This window comes from Orycteropus afer, unplaced genomic scaffold (genome assembly GCF_000298275.1).
Source record: "Orycteropus afer afer isolate SDZICR_OR568_19922 unplaced genomic scaffold, OryAfe1.0 scaffold00040, whole genome shotgun sequence".
NCBI classification, from domain to species: Eukaryota; Metazoa; Chordata; class Mammalia; order Tubulidentata; family Orycteropodidae; genus Orycteropus; species Orycteropus afer.
Genome location: NW_006921627.1, coordinates 3,390,411 through 3,410,610, shown reverse-complemented (window position 1 = coordinate 3,410,610; position 20,200 = coordinate 3,390,411). Strand labels below are relative to the sequence as shown.

General features: G+C 39.2%; 1 protein-coding gene across 1 annotated transcript in view; it reads left to right on the top strand.

The window, feature by feature from the left end:
- The window catches only part of ADIPOR2 (adiponectin receptor 2), a 48,479-nt gene that overhangs the window by 26,034 nt on the left and 2,245 nt on the right, over positions 1–20,200 (top strand). The window contains exons 2-5 of the mRNA XM_007937031.2: positions 8,534–8,653; positions 13,776–13,947; positions 16,799–16,985; positions 17,231–17,418. Coding sequence (XP_007935222.1) covers positions 8,534–8,653; positions 13,776–13,947; positions 16,799–16,985; positions 17,231–17,418 — 667 coding nt within the window. The remainder of the gene's footprint in view (positions 1–8,533; positions 8,654–13,775; positions 13,948–16,798; positions 16,986–17,230; positions 17,419–20,200) is intronic.

The window sequence follows — 20,200 nt, the reverse complement described above, 5'->3', positions numbered from 1 at the left end:
TTTTTTTTTAACATCACAAAATAATTGTAATTTTTTTCATTGGTTATTAAGATAGTTTTGTGTGGTTTTGGTTGTATATAAAAAGCAAGGCCTGACTGTATTTGTTTTGGCTTTGGGGCCAAATGTATATTGCCTACAAAATCAGGCAGTTTCTTAAGTATGAAAACCAATGTGAATGTAACAGATAGAGCATGAGCTGTGAAACTGTATGGGCTTGCATTTAACCTCTGCCTCTGGCATTTTCTAGTATATGACCTGGAACAAAGCATTTAACCTCAGTTAATGTGAAAAAGGTACTCAATGAATACTTTTTGAATTTTTTGAATTAATGTTTCCATTTAGCCCTAGTAGCAGTAAGCAGTTAGTAAGTAGCTGTCACCTGTTAGCCACATTTTTCACGATAGTTGTTGTTGTTAAGTGCCGTCAAGTCGGAACCTCCTCGTAGGGACCCCTCCTTGGGTTTCCGAGGGGGTATCACTATGGGAGTAGATTGCCCACCCTTCCTTCTGAGGAGTGGCTGGTGGGTTTGAACCATCAACCTTCTGGTTAGCAGTCAAATGCCTTAGGCACTGTGCCACCAGAGCTCCCATGAGGTGTATAGACTCTCATAATTTCTTATTTTAGATCAGATTTTCTCAACCACTATTGGCAAAGATAATTCCTTGTGGGAGGAGGTACCCTGTGCATTATAGGATGTTTAGCAGCATCCTGGACCCTACTCAATAAATTCCAGTAGCATGTTTGGCAAAGCATGTTTGGCTTCTGCCCAAAGGGCAGGGAGGCCACATCTTCTAACCTCCTGTAACCCCACAAGAGGAAGACAGAATCACCATCAGTAGCCCAAGGCCTATCCCTGCGAGGCCAGACATGCCGCCTCCCTCAAGCCCTAACACCAACCGTTCCTCCCGCAGCACCCACCACCTCTCTGCTGGATTCAGTAATCTCTGCTGGATTCAGTAATTCACTGCAGTGGCCTCACAGAACTCACAGATTATGGGGTTTATTACGGAAGCACCAGGCTACAATTCAAGTTCAGGAAAAATGCTCAGTCTGTCTCAGCCCACCATCTCTCAGCCGGCAGTCCCTCTCAGTCATTCTGTCAGCAGTGCGTGTCTCTCGGTGTCTCTTTCTCAGCAGCGTGTGTCTCTCAGGTGGGCATTTTTCTTAGCAGCATGTCTTTCTCAGCCAGCAGTCAGAGAGACTCCTTCTGCCTCTAGAAGGGCTCCTATTGAGCCTGGCAGAGTGGCCAAACTAACCAATCATAACATCAGAATTCTAAGCACCTGAGAGAGAGCTAATTTCTCAGAGCATTGCTTTGTGCCACTCTCAACAGAAATACCCTAGGTGGATAACTTTAACAATCAGGAGCTCCTCAGTTGCTTACAGCAAATTCTATCAAGGGGTTTACAAAGACTTATGGCTAGAAAAGCCATACCAGGTAATTTACTACACTGCAGGCCACCCCCTGGCTTTTCTAGCCATTATTCCTTTTATACTTCAAAAATTAACATCCCCTTCACCATCAGTTTAAGAAGAACCACACCCATGAAAGTGTGTAAGCCAACCACTTCACTTCATGCCTTTATCTTCTCCCAATTTAGATAGCCAATTTTTAATTTACCCATCCCTATCAAACCAGTACTGTGAGGAGACAAGCATGTTCCTTTCTCACTGAAGAATCTTGTGTTCTGCTTGGAAACTTTGGGCATCTGCATCCATAAACAAAGTCCAGCACAGCGTAAGCCATCAAATTGCAGCAACTTAACACCAACTCAGTGTCAGACATCTTCCTCTTTCTGTGGTCGGGTTCTGGTCAGCTCAGCCCTAGCCATCTCGGCTAGGTCATGGGTTCCAGCTGCCAAGTTTGGGAGTCACACTCTTCCTTTCACTTCAGACCAGCCAGCACCTTCTCACATCCTCAGTCCTCAGGGACTGTTTCAGTGCCTGTAGGCTCACAATTCATCGCACTTCAGATCAGCCAGCCCTTCCTCTCATCCCCAGCCTTTGTGGCCTAGGTCAAAGAGTACCAAACTCAGCCTGTTTCTTCTTTGCTGCTTTTCCCCCATTTCCACTCAAGTGGATCCAGGTGTTCACAAGTGAGCTGCATACAAGCCTACTACTTGCTGGCTTCCTTTAACTCTCAGTCCTGGAAGGGGTTTCTCTCGTGGACCATGACTTTCCTGCCTTGATGCACCCAAAGCCTAACTGCTTGCTCGAAATTAAAAAAGCCAGTCTCTTTTTTTTTAGGTCCTGTCTTCAAATGTAGATCTTCTATTCCCTCAGTAGTACTGGGTGGGGCTCAGATTTTCTACCTAAGCCCCCTATACTCTACACACAGGGTTTGAAACAAAAGCCTGTGTTTCTTCTAGGCAAATTCTGTTTCCCCTTTTAACATATCCAATCAAGTATTGGCTGAAGGTGGACTTACACACTCTTATCCGTATACCCTATTATCATTTCTAATGAATGTACAAGTGGGTAAGAGAACATTCAATACCTGTAGTACATTCAGATAAACACATAATCCAAAACACATAATCCTTTTTAAGACATTCCAGGTTCATCTTTTCACCTTGATTACCTTCCCATTCTATGTATATGGCCTTAGGCTTTGGCTGGGTGTAACCAAAAAGCCATAGCCTCTGAATCAATTGTCTCTTTTAATAGGTAACACCAACCAAAGTAACCATCTAAGAATCCAGAGTTTCACTTCCCAGGCCCCTTTCTTCTTCTTTTTTTTTACAAAGTCCCATGCTTCTGTGAGTCTGGAGCCACTGCAGTGAATCCTACCGCTTCTGACACCAGTTGCTAGAACAGTTTCTCTTAGAAAGATCAGCACAAGTCCAGTCCCCATGAGGCAGAGGTTAAAGATGTCCCAGATGTTCAAACTACCATCCCACTCCATCATTTCAGACATTAACTCCTCCTCCTCCTCTCAGTAATCTCTCCCATCTTAGGGTTCTGTATTTCACTGTAACACTTCACAGAACTCACAGATGCCCAAGGGATTGTCTCACGTAGTAGTGGTGGAGGCTGGCAGGCTGGCAAGTCCCAGGTCCGTGAGTGGTCTGGAGGATCCTCCCAATTCTCGGGGTTGGATGAACCTTGATCAGCAGATCAGATGATGGCTGCTGTCCCAAATCCAGGGGTGAGATGAGGATGAGCCAAAACACAGAACTGGAGCAAGAGGAGGGCAAACCTTCCCAGGAGATTTGTAGGTATACCTTCAAGAAAGCAAAGGGTAGTGATTTGAGTTATACCCTTCAGCAAGGCAGGACTCAAGGTATATTCCACCTGTGTTACATTCAAGTTCAGGAAAAATGCTCAGTCTTTCTCAGCCCACCATCTCTCAGCCAACAGCCTATCTCAGTCATTCTCTCAGCAGTGCATATCTCTCGGTTTCTCTTTCTCAGCAGCATGTCTTTCTCAGCCAGCAGTCAGAGAGACCCCTTCTGCCTCTAGGAGGGCTCCCTTTGAGCCTGGCAGAGTGGCCAAACTAACCAGTCATAACATCAGAATTCTAAGCACCTGAGAGAGAACTCTCAGAACATTGCTTTGTGCCACTCTCAACAGAAATACCGTAGGTGGATAACTTTAACAATCAGGAGTTCCTCAGTTGCTCACAGCAGATTCTACCAAGGGGTTTACAAAGACTTATGGCTAGAAAAGCCATACTAGGTAATTTACTACACCATAGCTTCTTTTTCACTCAATATAATAGTTTTGCTATTTATCCATTTGCTTAGTATGTCAATAGTTCTTGTTTATTTACTGAGTAAGAGTAGTAGTAGAGAAGCTGTAGTTGCATAGCAGTTAAAGCTTTTGGCTGCTAAACAAAAGGTTGGCAGTTTGAACTCACCAGTCACTCTACGGGAGAAAGATTTATAGCCTTGGAATACCTGTGGGGCAGTTCTTCTCAATCATAAAGGATTGCTATGAATTGGAATTGACTCAGTGGTATTGGGTGGGTTTAGGGGTAGTAGTAGGAGTCTCTGGTTGGCTCAAATGGAAAAGCGCTCAAGTATTAGCCAAAAGGTCGGCAGTTTGAACCCACCCAGAGCATCTCCAGAGACAGGCCAGGTGATTTGCTTCTGAAAGGCCACAGCCTTGAAACTCCAATGGAGCAGTTACTTCTGCTCTGCACATTGGGGTGTCCATGAGTTGGAATTGACTTCGTGGCAGTTAACAACAGTATTCCATTTTATGACTATATCACACTTTGTTTACCCACTCTTTAATTGATAGATAATTGAGTTTCTATTCTTTGATTATTATGGTTAAGGATATCTGAGGCATTAGTGGGTTGAAATGGACCAGTTTTGGCCATTTTGAATCAGAAAACCATGCGATCTGCTATGCTGGGAATGACAAATTGAACAGGAATGGTGTGGCATTCATTGTCATAAAGAATGTTTCAAGATCTGTCATGAAGTACAGTGCTGTCACTGACAGGATAATATACATACACCTACGAGGAAGACCTTTAATATTACTATTACTTAAATTGACACACCAACCACCAAAGCCAAAGATGAGGAAATTGAAGATTTTTACCAATTTCTGCAGTCTGAAATAGACCAAACATGCAATCAAGATGTGTTAATTATCACTGGTGATTGGAATGCAAAAGTTGGAAACAGAGAAGAATCACTGATAGTTGGGAAATACGGTCTTGGTGATAGAAATGACGCTGGAGATCACATAATAGAATTTTGCAAGACCAACAACTTATTTATTGCAAATATCTTTTTTCAGCAACACAAACAGCAGCTATACACATGGACTTCTCCAGATGGAACACACAGGAATCAGATTGACTACATCTGTGGAAAATAGTCCATGGATAAGCTCAATATCTTCAGTCAAAACAAGGCCAGGAGCTGATTGTGGGACAGACCATCAGCCGCTCATATGCAAGTTCAAGTTGAAGGTGAAGACAATTAAAAGAAGTCCATGAGAGCCAAAATAGGGCATTGATTATATCCCTCCTGAATTTAGAGACCATCTAAAGAATAGATTTGATGCATTGAACACCAGTGACCGAAAACCAGAAGAATTGTGGGATGACATCAAGAACATCATCCATGAAAAAAGCAAAAGGTCATTAAAAAGACAAGAAAGGAAGAAAAGACCAAAATGGATGTCAGAAGAGACTCTGAAACTTGCCCTTGAAGGGAGAGTAGCTAAAGCAAATGGAAGAATTGACAGGATAAAAGAGCTGAACAGAAAATTTGAAAGAGCAGCTCGAGAAAGTAGAGTCATTTATTTTAATGAAATGTGAAAAGACCTGGAGTTAGAAAACCAAAAGAGAAGAACATGCTTGACATTTCTCAAGCTGAAAGAACTGGGGAAAAAATGATAAGCCTCACATTGCAATATTGAAAGATTCCATGGGTAATATGTTCAGTGATGCAGGAAACATCAAAAGAAGATGGATGGAATACACAGAGTCACTGTACTAAAAAGAATTGGTAGATGACCATTCATTTCAGAAGGTGGCATATGATCAAGAACCAATGGTATTGAAGGAAGAAAGAAGTCAGTGCTGCACTAAATGAATTGGTGAAAAACAAGACTATGGGAATTAACGGAATACTCATTGAGATATTTCAACAAACAGATGCTGTGTGGAGGCATTCACTTGGCTATGCCAGGAAATTTGAAAGACAGCCGCCTAGCCAACTGACTGGAAGAGATCCATATTTGTACCCATTCCAAAGAAAGGTGATCCCACAGAATGTGAAAATTATCGAACAATATCAATATCGCATGCAAGTAAAATCTTACTGAAGGTAATTCAGAAACCATTGCAGCAGTATATAGACAGAGAACTTCCAGAAATGCAAGCTGGATTCAGAAGGGGACATGGAGTGTGGGATATCATAGTTGATGTCAGATGGATCTTGGCTCAAATCAAAGAATACCAGATAGATGTTTACTTGTGTTTTGTTGACTATGCAAAAGCATTTGATTGTGTGGATCATAACTGTGGATAACATTGAGAAGAATGAGAATTCCAGAACACTTAATTGTACTTAACGAGGAACCTGTACATAGACCAGGAGGCTGTTGTTCAAACCTAACAAGGGGATGTTTCATGGTTTAAAATCAGGAAGGGAGTGCATCAGTGTTTTATCCTTTCACCATACTTACTCAGTCTGTATGCTGAGCAAATAATCCAAGAAGCTGGTCTGTATGAAGAAGACATGGCATCAGGATTGGAGGAAGGCTTTTTACAACCTGAGATACGCAGACGACACAACTTGGCTTGCTGAAAGTGAGGATAACTTGTAGCATTTACTGATGAAGATTAAAGACTACCATTGACAGTATGGATTAATATAAGGAAAACAAAAATCCTCACAACTGGACCGATAAGCAGCATCATGATAGATGGAGAAGAAATTGAAGTTGTCAAAGACTTCATATTACTTGGTTCTACAATCAACACCAATAGAAGCAGGAGTCAAAACATCAAAAGACATACTGCATTTGGTAATTTGCTGCAAAAGACCTCTTTCAAGCTCTGAAGTGCAAAGATGTCCTCTTGAAGACTAAGATGTACCTAACCTAAGCCATGGTATTTTTAGTTGCCTCATGTGCATGTGAGAGCTGGACAGTGAAGACCAAAGAAGAGTTGATGCTTTTGAGTTGTGGTGTTGGTGAAGAATGCTGAAAGTACCATGGACTGCTAAAAGAACTAATAAATCTGTCCTGGAAGCAGTGCAGCTGGAATGCTCCTTGGAAGTGAAGATGGCCACACTTAGTCTCACCTACTTTGGTCATGTTGTTAGAAGGGACCATTTCTGGAGAAGGATGTCATGCTTGGTAAAGTGGAGGGTCAACGAAAGAAGGGAAGGCCTTCAACAAGATGGATTGACATGGTGGCTGTGATGGGCTCAGGTATAGTAGAGATCGTGAGGCTGGCACAGGACTGGGCAGTGTTTTGCTCTGTTGTCTATAAGGTCTCTATCAGTTGGAGATGACTCGATGGTACCAAACGACAACAACATTGTTAAGACTGGTATGTACCTACTTTCCTTTTTTTTAGCTTTACCTTGGCTTTTTGGTGCAGCCATGCTAAATGACATTTTATTTGATTATGCTGTGCTTTTTCTTTCCTCTGTGTTTCTGGATACATGCTGTTACCTTTACTTGTCATGCCTTTGCCCTATCATGTCTGATGGTGACCTTTTATACATTTTTTAAGGCTGGTGCAGATGTCATCCAGAAATTGCCAAAATTAACTATTTTTTTCTGTTCCTATCAAACTGTATTCATAGTGTTCTCTAGCTTATTGTTACAGTTCTTGTTTGCATGCCTGTCTTCTTCATTCAGGTATGATGCTGTCTACCTAAATTTTCTCAGTACCCACCCCATCATTATAAGGCCATTATTTACTTACTTACTTCCGAGTCATAGGCCTCTATGATAGTTTCTTTTTTGCCACTGAGTTTGGCTTACCTTTCCCTATCAGTAATCCTCTGTGGATCCAACTGTACTTAGCCTGACATTCAAAATGACTGACTGTAAGTACCACTCCCCGGAAGGAAGGTTGGGCAATCCTACTTCCGTAGTGATACTGCCTCGGAAACCCAAGGAGGGGTCGCTATGAGTCAGGGCTGACTCGATGGCACATAACAACAACAACAACAACAAGTACAGCTAGTTCTCAATTTATGATGGGGTTCTGTTTTGATGACTCTATCGTAAGTTGGTTCTGATGCAAGTTGAATACTTTTTTTTTTAAAAAGTTTTCATTATTATTTCCTTTTATTATCAGTATCTTTATAAATCAGATCTTACTTGTCTTTGGACATCTGGGATTAAGTATCTGAAATGATAACATCAGCAAATTATATGCTGCGACATTGTATGTAGTACACATTACTAATGATAAAATATACCTCCCCTCCCCCAAATACACATGATCTTAACTGTGGTTGGTTGTAAGTGCAGTTCATTGTAACTCAAATATGTTGTAAGTCGAGGACTACTTGGGCAATTTATGTAAGTTTGCCTATTGATCTTTATATGTTAAATAGGGATAAGAATACTTACCTAATAAGGTGGTTTTAAGGATTAAATTAGATAACCTCTTTTCTTGGTAGTTGGCATATGTTAAGAATTTAATAAATGTTATTTCTCTATTTTCGTTCTTTTACCCTCAGATCACTTACCACGTTGTATTACACTGATTTAATATGTGCCAGGTGATAGGATTCTTGGAGGTTTCTTACTATATGGTATATGAAAATAATTCTCAAACAGAAAACAAATGAATAAAGCTATTCCAGGAATTTATTACTGAAACAAACATAGGAATGTCATTGTATTAGACAGTTTGTCAAGAGGTATGGTTAACTATTGTTCATCTTTTGAGACTCATAATTCTATAATAAATGGACTTGTTAGTGATGCTTATCTGAGGCCTTGTTTTGACCTTATGAGAATTTCATTATAATTGTATGTGTTGATAGTTTCAATTGACCCCAGTCTCTGTCCCTGACTGTTAACTGTGATTGCCTTACAGAGTTCTGAGGAACATGAGTGCAGTGATGAAGTCTCTCAGGAAGATGAGAGGTTTATGGGCATGTCCCCTCTCTTACAAGCCCATCATGCCATGGAAAGAATGGAAGAGTTTGTTTGTAAGGTAAGATGGCAATTTCTTGTCATTTCCATGCTACCTATTTAGCCCTTCCCCAATAGAAACCTTTAAAGAGATCAGTAGTTCCTTAGACTTGAGGGCAGAGTTAATCTCATGACTTTAACCCTTTCAAGGCACACAGTACATTTGTTTGCCTGGAGCAAACATGATAAAGTTTTGATAAACCTAAAATAACTAATTGGGAAAGAAATCTTTCCTGCTATAGGTTGATAAAGTCAATGTCCTCTTGATAGTTTAGATACGACAGGATGAAACAAAATTGGGGGTAGTTGTGCCTACACTTAGAGGAAGATATTCAAGTGTCATTTCCAAGTCCATTGAGTCTGCTCTTTGCTTTGATGCAAATGTACTATTTCCTAGAGATTCTATGGGTAATTCAATTACTTGAGGTAGAAATCTCCCAGTTCTTATGCACAGTTAGTATTCTCAGTACAGCTGGTATGTTTTCTGCCTCTTAAGATTTTCTTCCAATTAATTATCTGATGCATCAGGACCTGTTGTGAGAATATAAAAAAATATATATATTTTCCTAAAATGATGACTAGAATTAAAGTTGCTTATTTAGAGAAAATACTAAGGTACACTGGCAAATTTATAGCCATTTGATTAACCTGTTCAGTAGGGTGAAAGGGACCCTGGCAGGTATGATCTAAAGTCAGCATTGTCTGTGTGTATGTGTATGTGTGTCTAAAAATTAATTTATTAAGCATTTCTGGTGAAATCATATATATAGGCATATTTTTTTTCCATTGTGCTTTGGGGTGCAAATTTACAGAGCAGATTTTTATGTTGAACAGTTTGTGTACATTTGGTTTCACTCCCTGATTACCATCCGAAACCTTAACTCACTCTCCTCCCCTCCCTTCTCTGTGTCTCCCACCCCCACCCCCACCCTGCCCTTCTTAGTTATGTACTCCTGTCTGTCCAGCTTTCTCTCCATGTGAATGCTGCCCCTCTGGTGCCCCATGGCTGATTGCTCCAAGGGGTATATCTCTGTAGAATAGGTGGGTGCATCACTGTGGGTTGGGTGTTTTGCATGTAAGTCTTTCTACTGTTGGGCTAAGAGCCAGTCCTTGGGAGTGAGTCCTATCCCAGGCCCGAAGTGTATCCCAGGACCATAGAGATTTTTGTGACACTTAGCTTAAAAAAGCTAAGTGGGTTTTCCTGAAAACTAAATTTAGATTTTCCTATATTCACATCACAATGATGTGATGCTAGAAATAATTGGAGCCAGTTAGTTTAGAACACTATACTTTGGACCAGGGGACGAGAAGAAAACATGATCTGAACATAGATACCTTTTCTAAGACAAGAGGGGGCAGGGTTAGGGTTTATAAAAGTTTATAGGCACATAGAGCTCCTGAGATTTTATTCAGTGTTTGAATATTGGTGGAAAAAAAAAAAAGCCAAGTGAATGGAAACTCTAATAATTGCTATCTTAGGAGTATTAGTACGAAGAGTTGCAAAAGATATATTTCATTTTTCTAAAAACAAATTTGGTGTTCTAAATCTCTCAAATTGTTTATTTAGTGTCTTGACCATTAGGAATTTTTAATATTTATACACCACTGGGGTATTATAGCTGACTTGACTGCTTTTTTTAAATCCTTTTTCTGCTAAGAGCAAAGAATAAAGCAAGTAACACTTTCAATTTAACAGTTAATGGAGAACAAATAGAGCATTTGTTTGCCCCAAACTGATTTACTGAAGAAAAATGAGTGTGATTCAGTATTAGTACCATTCCCTCATCCCCTGTTAATTTGCCTATGAGAGCAGAATGAAGAAGCAGTCCTCCAGGATTGTGCCGCCCCGGTGTGGCAGTGCAACTGACAGTACTTGAAAAGTAGCTGTGTCTAATGACACAAGGATTCTTTTTCTTGCATTGGAAGCAATAAACAGAATAGTTTAAGACAAAGTGCGTTATGACCTTGATGATAGACCTTCCTTTTTGGAAAAGGTTTTCTTGTAGGATTAAACCAAACCAAACCAAACCCACTGCTGTTGAGTCAGATCCGACTCATAGCGACCCCTCCTTGGGTTTCTGAGGTGGTGTTGCTATGGAAGTAGATTGCGCAACCTTCCTTCTGATGAGTGCTGGTGGATTTGAACTGCCATCCTTCTGGTTAGCAGTCAGATGCCTTAGACACTATGCTACTAGAGCTTCTTCTTATAGGATTAGAGGACATAAAATCATTTAGTCTTTAGAGTTTCCAGGTTTAATCTTCATCTCTTTTCTTAACCATCAGTTTTTACTGTTTTACCAGCATAGCCAGGCCAGCAGGGGAATAGGAAGTATGCTGTGGGTAGGCTTTTTTTTTTTTTTTAAGTTTTTAATCTATAATGCATTTTACAATAATACAAATCCAGTGGGCCATTATTAAAATACTTGGTTTAGGCAGTGTCTTTCTTGCGCTTATAAATAAGGCTTTGGATAAGCTATGATCCTATTCTCTTTTCCAGGGGGTACATGAGGATACCTGTTTATAAGGAGCTCTGGTAGCATAGTGCTTAAGGCACTTGACTGCTAACCAGAAGGCTGGCGCTTCAAACCCACCAGCCACTCCTCGGAAGGAAGGTTGGGCAATACTTCCCCGTAGTGATACCGCAAGGAGGAGGGGTTGCTATGAGTTGGGGTCTGACTTGACAGCACATAACAACAACAACAAGCTATGATCCTATTCTCTTTTCTAGGGGGTACATGAGGATATCTATTTCTATTAGCCTTTGGCTGGCTGTATATGATTCCAGGTTGAGAATGAGGGTGCAGTGTCTGTTAAATATGTCACTAGTTGCAGTACAATCATGAAAGTACCACTTCTTGGCTAAGTATTTTGAATGGAATGTTTTTTTAGAAACAATGGAGGAAAAATTACTCTGACATTAAATACATATATAACTAATCAGAAACACAACATAATTCTTTCTGACTATAAAAAGGGAGCAGACTCTTTTGGCTGTGTGTGGTAGTATAATAGCACTTTTGATATGCTCACAGCCCAGTTGTTTGTATATTGTGAGCTGCCTTGAGGATGTAAGGATTATGTTTCTGTTTTTCTCTCCCTATTAAAATTAAAATAAAATTCTCCCGAAATAAAACAGAGTAGCAGCATTTTGTAAGGTTAATCTTAACGATAACTATCTTTTCCATGTTCATTTTGACAGTTTTCTTTTCTCCAGAAAGTCCTATGGAAGATCTCATAAAGCTACTAGGTATTTTTATAAGGGGTAATAATACTATTAGCAGTAGACATTAAAAATCTAGATGCATCTTTTGGTATTACTATATTTAGCACAGAATGGCCAGATAGCCCCAGCAAAAGATAGACTCTAGATCTTGAGGGGGGGGCGGGTAGAATTACATGAAATGAATGTGAGAGTGTGTATGTGTGTATATATTGATAGGGTGTTAGGAGGGCCATATCTGTTTTTGAATTGTTAATCCTCAGTTCCTTTGGAGATGGAGGAGGTATTGTACAGAGGCTTTGTGTTTTTACAAAGTCAATAAGGAAGGATTAAGGAGAGCAGAGAACTGGAAAATGTTTTAAAGTGAAAGGAATGGGTACAGTGGCTAGTGAGTTATGGCAGTCTTTTTGCACAGTAGAGAGAGAGCCAAGTTTTTGTGGCTTGATCATGTTTGTCACAGAACTTCTGAGGGTTAGGGGATTAGGATCACTGTGTGAAGCTGAATTCTGTTGATTTATAGCCTAGTTTCTTGCTTTATAGGGTACTAGACCAAAGGACTGTTATGATCATGTTATTTAACTGGAAGGTAGGTCCCCCCCCCCCCAATCTTACCATTTTTCCTTATCTTTCTGGCTAGCCAAAGCAAATTAGTTTGGGCTTAAGTAAATGTCGTATAAGCTTTCTGGGCTGAAAGCCATTAAAAAAGTCAGAACACAAGAGGCCGAAAAACTATTTAAGGAGGAGGATACCTAGGCCCTGATTCTTTTTTTCCTTTCTGGAGAGAGACAGCAAGGGAAAGGGAGACAAGGTGGCTAAGGGACTTGAATGGCAGTTAAGGCTGAGCTGCTTTGCTCTCTCTCCAGCATGAGAAGAGAGTGGATTAGCCAGTAACTCTGAGGCAGGTGATAGCCTTTGGGGATGATCAGAATCACATACCATCTTTGGGGTGGATGGTAGAGATTAAGAATTTTGAAGCGCTTTATGTTATCTGTCTCTTCTGTCCCTTCCTTTGAAGTAATTAAAGCATTGTTACACTCATTTTATAAATAAGGAAACTGAGGTTCAGAGATTTTGTGATTAATCAAAGCTTATACAACTGGCTAATAGCAGAGACCCCAGATTTTCTGACTCCTGTGCTTTTTTCTACTTCGTTGTGTTTGCTGTGGTGAGAAGAAAAAGAGTAAGGAGGAGGAGAGATTTTAGCAAAAGGTACAAATGTGTGATTTTGTATATACCTACTACTCGCTTATCAACTATCTTGTTATCCTATATCAATACTAAAAAATCTGACTGTTTGGCGCATTAACAACGTACCTCTGGCAGCAACAAATGCCAAGTCAGAGTAATGCTGGCTGTGAAGGTTAAGGTTATATGTCAACTTGGCTGGGCCATGATTCTCAGTGGTTTGGCAGTTACGTATATAATGATGTGGTCATCCTCCATTTCGTATACTGCTGACATTCATTTAATGACTTGGTCTTTAGATGCTAACCATGTCCACAAGTGAGGAGTGGGTGTCGTTCTTTTTCTACAACATGAGTATAAAATAGGAAAACGAGAGGTAAAGTCTATTCTGGAGGACGAAGGGAGGGGTCTGTGTGGATGAGAATTTGGACTCCTCATTCTACCTTTAGCCAGAATAATACAAAGCCTGAAACCCCTCTAAAGAGCATATTCTATAAGTTTGTTTACTCTTTCCTTTTCTTAAGAAAACACCGTCATTTTCAAAATACCTTTTTCATCAGTCTGTTTTTAAGGACTCAGAATATAGAGCATTAAACTTTTTGAATGTATTTATTTGCCTTTTTAAAAATAAATTATTTTTCCTATTGTAAAACAGTGTGGTAAGAGACAGTTGCTGGACCAGTGTTGAGTTGACAATTAAAGCGAAAAAAGGTATTTGATAATATTTTTCTCCTTCCAGGTATGGGAAGGTCGATGGCGAGTAATCCCTCATGATGTGCTACCAGACTGGCTCAAGGATAACGACTTTCTTTTACATGGACACCGGCCACCCATGCCTTCTTTCCGGGCCTGTTTTAAGAGCATTTTCAGAATACACACAGAGACAGGCAACATCTGGACACATCTCTTAGGTATATAATATCAGCTGTGTAATGAATGGCCATTCACTTTATTTCTTTTTATTTTGATGTATTTCAGGATAAGGACAGACCTAAAATAATATTTTTGGTATTTATCATTTTGCTTTCCAAAGTTCTAATGATGAAAATTCTCACAGGTTTATTCTGTGGTTATCCTAATTTATGCTGTGGTTTTATTACAGCTAAGTCATATCTTTTTCCTGCTAGGTTTTTAGTAATCATTGTCCTTGAACCAGGCAAAGGAAAAGGTTCTATATAAAATGTGGTATATTTTAATGAGCCCTGAGATGGAAGGTAGTTACTTAATAGAAATAAGCTGATTTTTAAAAGTAATCTTGTAATCAAGTAATCTTGGAGTAGTATTCACAATTAAATTTAAATTTGGCTTGAAGTAAATGCGATCTGTAATTTTTTTCCCCTTCATGATTGGATGTTAAAGTCCGACAGTGGGGGAAGAATAGTCTTTTCAATAAATGATTCTGGGACTATTGGATGTTCTCATGCAAAAGGATGAATTGGCCTCCAACTCATACCATATACAAAAACTTGAAAGTTACAAATTCTTAGAAGAAAACATAAATGTAAATCTTCATGACCTTGAATTAGGCAACAGTTTCTTAGATGTGACACCTAAAGCACAAGCAACCAAAAGAAAACAGATAAATTAGACATCATCAGAATAAAAAGTTTTTTTTTGTACAAAAGACACCATTAAAGTGAAAAGACAACCTACAGAATGGAAGAATATATTTACAAATCCTATATATCTAATAAAGGAGCTCTGGTAACCTAGGCACTTGATTGCTAACCAGAAGGCTGGCAGTTCAAACCCACCAGCTGTTCCTTGGAAGGAAGGTTGGGCAGTCTACTTCTGTAGTGATACCACCTTGGAAACCCAAGGAGGGGTCGCTATGAGTCGGGGCTGACTCGACGGCACATAACGACAACAACAACAACAACATCTAATAAAAGTTTCCAAAAAACCAAACTCCCTGCTGTCTAATCCGATCTGACTCATAGCGACCCTTCCTTGGATTTCTCAGCTGGTATCACTACGGAAGTAGATTGCCCAATCTTCCAAGGAGTGGCTAATGGGTTTGAACCGCCAGTCTTCTGGTTAGCTGTCAAATGTCTTAGGGACTATACCACCAGAGCTCCCAATAAAGGTTTAGCATCCATTATATATAAAGCACTCTTCCAACTCAGTAATAAGAAGATGAATTGCCTGTTTCAAAAATGAGCAAAAGATATGAATAGACATTTCTCCAAAGAAGATATGTAAGTGGCCAATAAGTGCATTAAAAAATGTTCATCATTAGCTATTAGAGAGGTATAAAGCACTGAGATACAATTTCACCATCACCAGGATATCTGTAATAAAAAGTCAGATAATAACAAGTGTTGGAGAGGATGTGGAGTAGTTGGAACCCTGTGCATTGCTAGTGGCAATGTAAAATGGTGCAACTCCTGTGGAAAACATTTCAACAGTTCCTCAAAAAATTAAACATAGAGCTACAATATGACATAGCATTTTCACTCCTTGTATATACCCAATAAAATTGAAAACATGTTTGTACAAAACTCATTTATAGATGTGTATGAAGCAGCATTATTTATAATAGCTAAAAAGTAGGAACAACCCAAATGTCCATAAACAAATGTTGGGTAAACAAAATGTGAGATTTCCATACAATGGAATGTTATTTAGCCACAAAAAGGGATGAAATACTGATACATGCTACATCATGGATGCCTCTTGAAAGCATTATGCTAAGGAAAAGAAACCAGACACAAAAGACCACATATTGTATGATTCCATTTACTTGAAATGACCAGAAGAGACAAATTCATAGCAATAGAAAATATGTTAGTGGTTGTCAGGGGCTAAGGGAAGGGGAATATGATGACTTCTAATGGGTCTTTTTGGGGTGATGACATATTTTTGAATTAGATGATAGCAAAGGATGAAACCATGTGAATATACTAAATAGTTCCTAGCCTGACCCCATCTGACCTACATTTGTCGTGTCATACTTGATTTCCACCATACTCCCAATTTCCTACCATTAGTATTGTGAGAATAGAATGCGGAATCAAATAAAATTTGTTGCTGTCTTCTAACTCCAGGGTAAATATTTTATTAAATGCATAGAACAGTCACTCAGCAAATGTTAACTTTTTAATTTCTATACCTTTCTTGTGTTGAGTGGCCCTTCCCTAAGCAATAAGAACATGCTGACTTACTATAGAGAAGAATAGCTTAAGAACTAGATGTGAAATAGCCTGAATAGGCAATTTGCTTTTCTTAATTCTTCAATCTATTGGGCCAGCTGGTGAAGACCAGAGAAGTCTGATGCTCCTTGACTGCAGTTTGTGGAAGAAAGCAGTAATTTTTGGTAGAGTTTGAGAATATTGTGATTCATGCAAAAGCAAAATGGGCCTTAGAAATCTGGGCTTCAGCATTTGTGCCAAAAGCTTTATAAAAGAAACTTCATACTAGTTCTAGAGGTAGAAGAGGACTACTCATTCAGTCTTCTAGGAAGTAGTAGCACTGTCTAGTTTCTTTTTGGATCATATTCATGTAAATAGTTTTTTGTGTTCTGTGTACTCAGTATATGAAGCTGGGATGTACATGATGCCAACCATGTTTGAAATAAAACAAGTTTGGATAATTATTTGGAGAATTTATTCTCATGGAACATCTGATTCAGATATCACTGCAGTTGAGGCTGTGAGTTGGAATGTACTTGGGGCAGCGGGTTTGGTTTTGTGAAGGATTGAAAGCATAATGCTGTCTTTCCAAAAGGATGATCATTATCCCTCCAATGTACTTCTTTCCTAGGTTGTGTATTCTTCCTGTGCCTGGGGATCTTTTATATGTTTCGCCCAAACATCTCCTTTGTTGCCCCTCTGCAAGAGAAGGTGGTCTTTGGATTATTCTTCTTGGGTGCCATTCTCTGCCTTTCTTTTTCATGGCTCTTCCACACAGTCTACTGCCACTCAGAAGGGGTTTCCCGGCTCTTCTCTAAGTAAGTATCTGTAAAGTTTATGTTTTGATCAATGACTTAGAGTCACTGGGTTAGGGAAAAACATCTAGCAGATTTGCAGAATTCTGGATATCATTTGAAGGAAAGGCTTTTTTTTTTTTTTTTTTAATTAAAGTTTGCCTCTGTTATTGATAGCTCACATCATGGGAAGTTAGTTGGAACTTGTTGTGGGCAGTAATTTTTAGCATTAAATGGATTTTTTCTTTTTCTTTTTTTTTAAATCCCAGACTGGACTACTCTGGTATTGCTCTTCTGATTATGGGAAGTTTTGTTCCTTGGCTTTATTATTCTTTCTACTGTAATCCACAACCTTGTTTCATCTATTTGATTGTCATCTGTGTGCTGGGCATTGCAGCCATTATCGTCTCTCAGTGGGACATGTTTGCTACTCCTGAGTATCGGGGAGTAAGAGCAGGTAAGAGTGTGTGGAGGTTTTATATTGAACATTTGTTTATTCACCAGTCATTTATTAAAGTTATTCACCAGTCATTTATTTGCCAAGCATTATGCTATCTGCTTGTGATATTAAGATAAATAAATCATAGTTGCTATCTTTAAGGGACATTTAATGTAGTTGTGGTTGTTGTTGTTGTTATGTGCTGTTGAGTCGGACCCGACTCACAGCGACCCCTCCTTGGGTTTCCGAGGCAGCATCACTATGGAAGTAGATTGCCCCATCTTCCTTCCAAGGAGTGTAGTGAATGTTTATTAGTTGTCTTAAAGTATTAGGGTTGAGGAACAGTGGTGAGCTGTGTTAGACAATTCTGATGTATTTTGGTCTGTATAGTTGGCTTGAGTTTATGGCCTTATGCTATCCATAAGTTGATGGCTCTGTAACCTTCATAAAATAAATAATGATCCCTTTTATTCTTAGTTTGGAGTATATTTTTTGTAGTGATTGGTTCTTTTTGTTGTCATTTTTTATTTTATTTTAAAATGTGTAATCTCCTTATGTGTTCAAGACTTTACCACATACTGATTATGTTTTACTCAAGTAGGCATTATACACCACTTCTGATGTAGAGGTAAAGGGGCATTTTATACTTAAGATGATGATGATGCCTTTTTAACCAGGATCACATAGGAAACCAAATGTCCCTTTGTGGAGCCTTCCTGTAGGAGTATAGAATTGACAGAATGATGTCTGACTGGACTGGGGACTCCTTGTAGACAGGGATGTGTTTTCAGCTTTCTGTCACATTGTCAATCTCAGTACTCACTGAGAATGAATAAGCAGTGTTAAAAGGAACATTTTTCCTTTCAGTCTAAACTGTGGTTCATCTGCAGTCATCTAGAAGATTACGTTCATTCGTTTTTTTAAGTTTTCATATGGCCAAATGAAGGGTGCTTGGGGTTGGCTCTCAGTGCACTGCCATCAAGTTAATTCTGACTCACATTGACCCCCATTGAGTTTCCACGGTGGTAAATCTTTACAGAAATAGATTGCCTCGTCTTTTTTCTATGGAGCGGCTTGTGGGTTAAACTGCCAACTTTCTGGTTAGCATTGTGCCACCAGAGCTCTAGTAATACTTAACAGTGGTGTTAAGCTTGCTTGAGCACATGAGATATTACTTCTTTAGTGAGTAGAGCTGAGCATTCTGCTATTTATATATGGCAGAACCAAGTTCCTGAGTCTGATTTAATGAGTGATAGGCAAGACTGTTAGCAGCATTGCTTAATGTACAGAGAAGAACAAGTGAAAGGACAGGGAGGGTAATCTTCCTTTAGAGCAGAGTTGTTAGTTGCCTTCGATTCAGTTCCAACTCATAGACCAACCCCCCTAACCACCCGTCATCTCCCCAAGTAGAGGCAGCACAGCACAACCACTGCTGTGGAGTTGGATCCAACTCATAGCAACCCCTCCTTGGGTTTCTGAGGCAGGCAGATCACTATGGAAGTAGATTGCCCAACCTTCCTTCTGAGAAGTGGCTGGTGGGTTTGAACTGCCAGCCTTCTGGTTAGCAGTCAAATACCTTAGGTACTATGTCACCAGAGGTCCTCCAAGTAGAGGCAGGAAATATTTTTAATTTATACGTGTGTAGTTCTTGTCTTTTTGTGATAATTGGGATTTTCACTTCTTCTCTTCTCTTTTACATCCCATTTTATTTATGAGTATGCATGTCTGTATGTATGCATACATATATTGCTGCATACCAGCAACTTATTTGGTAATATCCAAAACAAATATAATATGTTCCTTGTCTATTGAGAAAGCTTGTTTTACAAGAGTCGTTCTTAACTGTGTGTCAAAATGCAGGAACAGTTAGTTACTGGCTGCTGCAAATTCTCTGTTGCTTTGGTTAACACATAGGTTTCATAGTTTTTTTAGATCAGTGACCTTCAAACGTTTTTTAATCATGACATTTCCTATTACAGCTCTAAACTTGTGTCTAAGTGACTTCTTATATATATATAAATCACAGATTTTTTATGAAGTGAAAACTTAACCCTCCACTTGTAACACAGTCTGGTACTTTGTACTTTTTAAAATTAAAAACAAAAAAAAAAAGATAAATATTGATCAAAACTTAGTTGATCTTACAAACTTGGTCATTTCTGAAAGATTGAAAAACTGCTTTAGATCATTTTGAAGATATTAGAACTGTGGCTAAGTGATTCTGACAGACTTCTTGTATCTTTTTTGGCCAGGGAGCTCATGTGAGGCTTTCAGAATCATCCCTTTCAGTCTCTCTATTTGTCATCTTACTCAGTACAGTATCTACCCAAGTTAGCTCAGTTGCTCAAAACATTTAAAAATCTTTACCTGCCCAATTATAGGCCATAGATTTAGATTACTATCAAAACTATTTTAGTTTTATGGCATCACTTAACTCCCCATGCTATCTATCTGATTACTGCCTTTTCTACCCTTCCATACTCCCCCATCCATCCCAGAGTCTGTAGCTTCAAAGAGAAAAAGAAATATGTAAAATTTCTTTTTAATGTAATATATGATTGTAGGTAGACAACATTAAGGGATTTTTAAACAAACTTCTGGAGCCATCCTTTCCTAAAACACTTAGCAACATAATTCTAAACCCTTGGAGGACTGCTGAGTTGTTAAGCCAAATCTCTCAGCAGGAGGCTCCTTGCATTTGTAAATAGATCTGTTAGATTATAGCTGTGCTGTCTGGTGTGAGTGGCCCAGAGTTTGAAGAACCTTTTTTCCTTTCAGACAGGAAGCTAATGTTGCATCC